The sequence below is a fragment of the Lygodium microphyllum genome, chromosome 4 (genome assembly GCF_053477565.2).
Source record: "Lygodium microphyllum isolate KBCC chromosome 4, Lygodium_microphyllum_v1.1.10, whole genome shotgun sequence".
Taxonomy (NCBI): Eukaryota; Viridiplantae; Streptophyta; class Polypodiopsida; order Schizaeales; family Lygodiaceae; genus Lygodium; species Lygodium microphyllum.
In genome coordinates, this window is record NC_141138.1 from 80,676,876 (window position 1) to 80,684,174 (window position 7,299).

Consider the following 7,299-nt stretch of genomic DNA (forward strand, 5'->3'; position numbering starts at 1 on the left):
ATTGGGCGTGCCAGACTCTTTGGGCACCGTCCATTAGCTTTATTCCTATTTTTGTAAAAACAAACTCAAAAGCTAAAAGCTTGATATACTTTTGTAAATTGGGCTATTATTGAGCATGAAGATGAAATATACATAAAATACATGCTTTGTGAAGCGCTCACACAAGGCATGGGGAGAGATTGCACCCAATTGGTCTCTTGCTCTTGTCGTTCATGCTTTTTACCTTGTAACTTGTGCAAAAAGTAGAGTTCATTGTTCTTGGGGACCTTCCGGCATTCACTACGCGAGCATACAACGTCCGATCTGCGCACCAATTAATGAAAAAAACTATGAATAGTAACTGAGAGTGTTACACATAGCAAGTACTCATATTGGATATTACTTGAAAAAGAGAGGACACTCGGATATGTATTTAGCAAGTATGTCATGAAGAAGAGAGGACACTCCGATATGTATTTAGAAGAATATGAGTATTTAAATACACTCGGATATGAATATGTATTTAAGTACTCATATTCATGACATATTTAGAAGAAAACTCAAGTTGGGCTTGTGACATTTGCAAACCCAATTAGGGTATATCTTTGCATAAAAATGTTTACAAATGAAAAGTTCATCTTTGTACTTCTATAAACATTCAATAACGTGAAGAGACTAGCATGAAAATTGTCTTCATGATGGTCTTTCTCGCTTGCATACAATGGCATCTTGCAAGGAATTATCAAGTTACATAATCTTACATTCATCTAAGGATTGGTTCTTGATGGGTAAATGGAGCTAAGTGGTGGTGTTGTTAGTGATTGTGCTCTCCTTCATATGTGACAATGAGCATCCTAGGATTACCCTTAGCACGCTCCACATGTTTCTTGGCTGGGCAACCCCTTACTCCACTACACTTGTAGTAACCCCTGTGATAAAGACACAATAGTACATTGATGCATTAGAGAAGAGAAAAACATTGTCAATAAAAGTACATAAAGATTGTTTGCATAATCAAGAATTGGTGTCATGCAAAATGAAAAAGGTCATGAGGACAATAACATAATAATACTTGTATTTGAATTTAGAGAGATGACTAAGTTCAAATGTGTGTATGTGCAACAAGCACATATAGATTGTTTACATAATCAAGAAATTGTGTCATGCAACGTACAAAAGGTCACGAAGAGAAAAACATAATGAGACTTGTATTTGAATTTAGAGAGATAACTGAGTTGAAATATGTACGTGTGCAACTTGGTTTATAACATAAGTAAGTTGTAGTATATAGGTGAACAAGGTTATGTATGGCCTGCATAAGATGCAGTACATACTGGGCACGGTTATTAGAATTAACAACAAATAAAAATGTGAAGATGGGCAATACACGGTGCGTAGATATATTGAATCAGACGAGTTTATACATGCATGTGATATAAGTGTACGCTGATTAAAGTAATGACTCGTGAGATTTGTGTGTATGCTGAAACTAATGACTAATGAGATTTGTGGTCGTGTCGAATTTTGAAATGAACCTATGGATTGATGTGAGAAGTGTACCATATGCTCATGCAAAATACACGTTATGCATGAGCATATTGTACGGTGCGTAGATGTATAGAATCAGACGAAATTATAAATGCGTGCGATATGCGTATATACGTATGCGCTGATTAAAGTCATGACTAGTGAGATTTGTAGTGATGTGGGATTTTGCAAAGAACCTATCGATCGATGTGAGAAGTATGTACCTTGGGTAAGGGGACCCTTTGATAGGTTTCTGTCCATACTTTCTCCAAGAGTACTCGTCTGCAGGTATGTCGGCAATTTTGTCACTTATTGCAGGGACCATCTTTACGGTCTTATTTTTGTGCTTCCTGCAATATAGAGAAGGGATTGATTCTACATATATCGAATAAGCCCAAATCGAGCTTTATCAAATCCATCAATTCGTGATGCAAAACCAGAACTGATTTGTTAATGGAAATACAGGACAGCTTACCTTCGCTTTGAGCTGCAATTGCAATTTTCCTTGCTGTGATCTGAATCAGATAGTTTTCTCTTCAGAGGAGAGGCCACTAGGCTTAGATCCAGGGGCGACATGTCCAAGCTGATGCACGGTTTAAGGTTGTCTGCAGTAGTATTTGTTAATGATATTGTACTGCCAGCCGAAGATTTCTGAGGGATTTGATCAGAACTGCTGTTGGAGGCCATGCGGTTTATCATATCCAGGGCTCTAATTTGATGATACTGTTCATGAGGGGTTGATATTGGATAAGCACCGGTAAGATCGTCGATTATAGAGTACTGGCCATGGCTGCTATGGGTGGCGCCGGCTTGATATAGCGATAGGGAAGTATTCTGATTGACACATAGGCCGTTTTCAAGCAGAGAGAAATTATTGAAAGGGGAGCAGGAGATGGTTCCTTCTGCGGCAGATAATGGAGGAGACAAGAATTCGGGTGTGTTAGTGATACTGCTGCAGACCTTGTCTAGCAAGGCAGTACCGGACTGGGGCGATGGACCGGCGGCGCATGAGGAGGTTGTGATAATATTGTGCGGCGTGAAGTCGTCCATGGAGGCTGTCTGGTTGAGGTCAAGCGAGGGAAGCGAGAGATGGAGGTCGTTACGCGGCGAGCCGCAGCTGGAGGCTGGCGTGCCATCCACATGGCGGTCGTCAGCAACAGCTGGAAACATAATGGCTGGATTAATACGATTACACTCGACCAGATGCGGATCTCGCTCATTGTTGATGCTGCAATAGTATTTCATAGCGGTGTTGCTGGTCTGACAAATCGAACTCGAAGGGGAGGGAGAGACGGAAGACGAATTATTGCTTGAAGAAGGAGATGCGTCTTCTCGAGCTCGCGCTCTGCGCACTCGGGCATGGCCGAACGTCGTCGACCTAGTACCTGCAGCGGGGCGGCCGGAGGAAGAGCTGGTCGACGAGGAGGAGAGGAGGGAGAGGAGGTCCTGGAAGCGGGAGATGGTCTGGACGGCGAGCTCAGCGTGAGGCGACGGGCCGGTAGGGAAGAGCAGGGTCTGCACGAAGCGATGGAGGCTGGCGAGGCCTGCGGAAACGGCGGACTGGATGTGGAGGTCGGCGTCGGGGGACGCCATAGCCAGCTATCTGGTAGCAGAGGCAGGAAGAAGAAGAGCAGCAGCAGGAAGAAGAAGAAGACGCGATCACAGAACCGGAGAACGCAGACTCTATAGAGAGAGACACCCTGACTCCCGAGTCCTGAGACTCTACATGAGACTATCATTGAGAGAGAGAGAGAGAGAGACTCAGAACTTCAGAAGTGTGCGTGTGTGACAGATCTCGGCGGCCCCTCCTCTCCTTGCCGACCAGTCAACTTTCAAGTTTCAACCCCCTTCCCTTCCAAGTTCCAACTTCCCAGCAAGCACCTCTTTTGCGCGCAGCCCCAGACTCCCAGTCATCTAATTAATACGCAGTCCAATTCCCTCAAAGTCAGCACTCGATAAACCTTCCCAATGATTATAAACCTCGTCCATGATCCAGTTTTTGGCCCAATCGATCAACCGCCTCTTGACATCATCACATATGAAAGCCTCCATGAGTCGCCCCCGTAGAGCTCCCAAGTTGCAAAAGCTGTGAATCAAAGTCCGAAAGGCTCTAAGAGTTGGGTCGCGCCAGCTCTTAGGGTGTGCTAACAAAAACATAAGAGGGTGGATGGATTCCCTATGGTCACGTGCTAGGGAGAAAGGGAGAAACTCAAAGGAAAAATTATTGGCATTAATGGCTCATTGAAGGCCCTTCTGAATTTGCTAGGCTCTTTCTCATTGGTGGATAGGCTATAGCTGCTTGGCAATTGTGCCAATGCACACATGACCAATAGGAATCCTTCTTAGCATTAACACCTACTATCCCTTCATTAGCAGGACACTTTTCGCAAGGGTTTGTGGGGGTAGTTGAGTGGGAAATATCTCTTTCATGCCAAAAAGATGTAGCATGGCTTTGTACCATAAACCTTAGTTTTTTAGCAAATAGCTTATACATCCAATGTTTGGACTCAAATGATTTGAGGATAGGTAAATAGTCATCTACTAAGAGACTAATACATTCAAGAAAGGTTTCCCAACTCCTCTTCCAAAAACTAAATCATTTCTTCTAGCCTAAACAAACTTAAGGGCAACTACACTAATGAGGCCTATCAACTTCTAGCTAAACTCATCTAAAGTACCCTCTTGATCACCAAAAGAAGCCACGTTTATGCCAAAATTCTTCCCTTAGATTTGCCTCTTTGAGCCACTTCTTGATTCTTCTTCAAATAGGGGCCATATGTAAGAAATCCCAAAATTAATGCATTTTAGCTTATTTGATCCTCTTGCAAAAGGGGCAAAGAGGGGTTATAGGCATGTTCTTTGCTTGGGATGAGTGCAAAGGTATCTTCTTAATCTCAAGTCTCCACCTGAAGACATTAAGCTTGTTTTTCTAGATAAAGGGGCAAGATCAAGGCTTACTAAGGCCTTGCTAGATTAAAGGCCCCCTTTAGCCTAAGGTTGATTAAGTACACCTTAGTCACTTGAACCAGTATACTCTCCTTCTACTTCAGAGAGGCCTCCAAGTTGAGTGGGAATATTTTCTTTAGATGTAACTAGGTTGTTGAGATAGTGCCTCCATCAAGCAACTTCTAGTATATGTGGCTACTTTGAGATCCCATCTTCTTCATGTGGCCCATCACCTAGTGGCAAGTGCAGTCCTTGGAACACATAGTTATAAGGGGATTGAGGTATCTCTTCCACTTGAAATTGGGGCTACTAAGGGATCCCTAGCATCATTCCAAGTTATGTGAATAGCTCTCAAAACACCAACATCATTTTACAAAATATATAGATTTAGTCGAAACTGAGAAGGGCCACTAATGTTTTTAGTTGAGACGACCACTTTGAGGAAAACTAGAACCAGAATATGGTCAAACGTTGTGATGTCATGCAAGCCTTGGTAGATAAGTTGACCACCAATCCATGAACCTCCCTAAGAGAAGTAGAATCTATCAATTCTGGTTACTTGCCATGTTGAGCCCAAATTCTTAGTATGCCACATAAACAAGTGATTAAGACTATCACAGGGCATTGATAAGGCAAAGTCCTTTAAGTTGTAAGATGTGGCAAAGTCATCCCACAACTCCCACTCATCTAAAACCATTCATTTTCCCCCATGAGATCAGTCCTCTTCTCTACATGTGATGTTCCAATCCTAGACCATTATTGCAATCTTATTACCCACTTGGGATTTAAGAAATTCTCACTACTTGGCTCTAACCATGGCTAAGATATTAGATGCATATATGGAAGCTACCAATATCGGCTCTCCCCCTAGCATAATTGTGACAGCAATACAACTATCGTTGCATGCAGGTTAGACCTTCTAATGCTTCCAAAATAGACTTGCTTATACAAATAAGAACCAAAACCTCACAAATTCTTAGAGAAGAAATTAAACTTGGGTGACTATCCACCCTTTTCAATAAAATGCATCTAAGACATCCAATAGCTCATGACTATCAATAGGAGCAAAGTAGTTCTATCAACCAAGGGAGTTCCATCAAGTTTCTTAAGAGAGATCTTACTTGATTGGTTGGTACTACCTCCCTTTAAGCTATAGCCTTTTAGATTATGGTTCTCCTTGGCCCTTCCTTTGTCAAATAGTTTTGACTTCCAATGAGGCAACTTTGCATTTTGAGTTGCACACGTTTGCTTAACATTTCTTGGTCATAGGTTGCTTGATGGGTTGCACTTGAGCAACTCCATTCTACTTAGGCTTGTTTATCTTAACTCTCTACATGATCATATATTGGAGAGCTTCGCATTGAGCCATCTCCTCATCTTTCTTCTTTTTCGCCACTTTTGTAGTATTATCTATTCAATCTTTGTTAGTGCATGAGGAAGTAAAGTAGTCACTTCCTTCACAATGGTAGCAAACATCAAGGAAGGGGGAGAATCACACACTAAGCATTATTTCAAATCCTCTTATGTCCTTGAGTTGCTTGAACATTGGGGATTCATTCTAGTAGTCCCAAAGGATGTAGAGCCATCTCTTACTCTTGAGGAGTCCTTGAGGAGTGGCCATAGCCAGTGCATATAATACCTTACTAAGGGTGGTAGCAATGTTAGCAATTTCTTTACCCAACCAAGGAGGTAAGTTAATACCTTACCAAGGGTGGTAGCAATCTTGGCAATCTCTTCATCCAACCAGGGAGGTAAGTTAGTGAAGATAATCCATGCTAGACATTCATGGAGGGGAATACCATCCTGAGTGAAAGAAGAACACAATGCAAAGGTATAGACCATGTTACCCTTGTAGCCAACTACCGATGCCAAGAGCTAATGGAGCTTAGCCTTGGATGCCACAAGCACTAAGCAAAAGCCTTTGTCAAAAAATCTATATTGAGTGAGCCTTTATCTTGATAAGTGGCTTTGAACCATCTATGGAACTTCTCTTCCACAGGTGGGCCACTACCAAATACAGGCCACATATCGATGTTTAAAGCGAAATATTCATTAAAAAATTTTCTCTCTTTGTCACTAAAAGTGTCAATATAGATGTCTCTACAAATCAATCACTGTCTGCATTGCTATCTACATCGCCATTCAACGTAGATAGCGATGTAAATAGTGATAATTTGCAATGCATATACCGACTCAAATAGTGACACATGCAGTAAATTAGTGATGGTTACAAAGAAAAACATTTGGTGGCAGGGAAGTACCCCTAGCACCATATGCTAAATAACATTTTGCAAAGCAATTACATATATTGAATATGCAACCATCATCAAGGCAGGTGTAAAAACTACATAAAATTACAAGACATATAACTTATAAAATAAGTACAAGACTAATGACTCACAAATATCGCTTGTGTGACCATGCCAGATGGTAGATTTTATATTGTACATCGAAACAATTAGGTTAATTGATGCTCATAAAATCTAGATATAACAATAAAGAAAGCATACAATCACCTTTAGACTACATCCCCTCGAGAATTTTCACTCCTCCATAGAGACCTATACCCCTTCATGGTGTGAAGCTGTAGTCAAAGCTTTATGCAACCATGGCATAGACATAAACTACGACATCACCTACATGCCCTCGGGATATCGAACCGGTCCATGGTGTGTATTGCATTGAAATTCTAATCACACTTTCTCTCACTCTCTTTTGGCTTGCTCATATGTACTAAGCCACTTCTCCATGGATGCATCATACAATATACAAAAATGATTCACTTTCTTCTTCACGGTTCCATTTATCCCTTTTTATATTCAATTTCCATCCATAGCATGCTCCTAG

The 7,299-nt window shown here is 41.5% G+C and overlaps 1 protein-coding gene across 2 annotated transcripts; it reads right to left on the reverse strand.

Annotated features, from left to right (window-relative positions):
- Window positions 1–218: 218 nt before the first annotated feature.
- On the reverse strand, window positions 219–3,361 carry LOC148037226 (uncharacterized). Of its 2 annotated transcripts, XR_015690783.1 has the most exons (4): window positions 1,982–3,361; window positions 1,731–1,856; window positions 741–908; window positions 219–303 (listed from the first exon to the last, which is right to left on the reverse strand). XR_015690783.1 is itself a non-coding variant. In XM_087677269.1 (3 exons), exons 1-3 carry the CDS (start codon window positions 3,097–3,099, stop codon window positions 794–796), a joined length of 1,359 nt encoding a protein of 452 aa, XP_087533395.1. In that variant the 5' UTR covers window positions 3,100–3,361; the 3' UTR covers window positions 527–793. The 2 variants fall into 2 exon arrangements, 1 of the variants encoding a protein (XP_087533395.1); XM_087677269.1 differs by lacking the exon at window positions 219–303 and having other exon boundaries at window positions 527–908.
- Between the last annotated feature and the right edge of the window lie 3,938 nt (window positions 3,362–7,299).

Bases quoted from the DNA above. Each gene is read 5' to 3' on its own strand.
- LOC148037226 (XM_087677269.1), bottom strand. From the start codon at position 3,099: ATGGCGTCCCCCGACGCCGACCTCCACATCCAGTCCGCCGTTTCCGCA. The intron at 1,857-1,981 runs GTAAGCTGTCCT...TCTATATTGCAG, and splicing joins AATTGCAGCTCAAAGCGAAG to GAAGCACAAAAATAAGACCG. The intron at 909-1,730 runs GTACATACTTCT...TCTTTATCACAG, and splicing joins AAAGGGTCCCCTTACCCAAG to GGGTTACTACAAGTGTAGTG.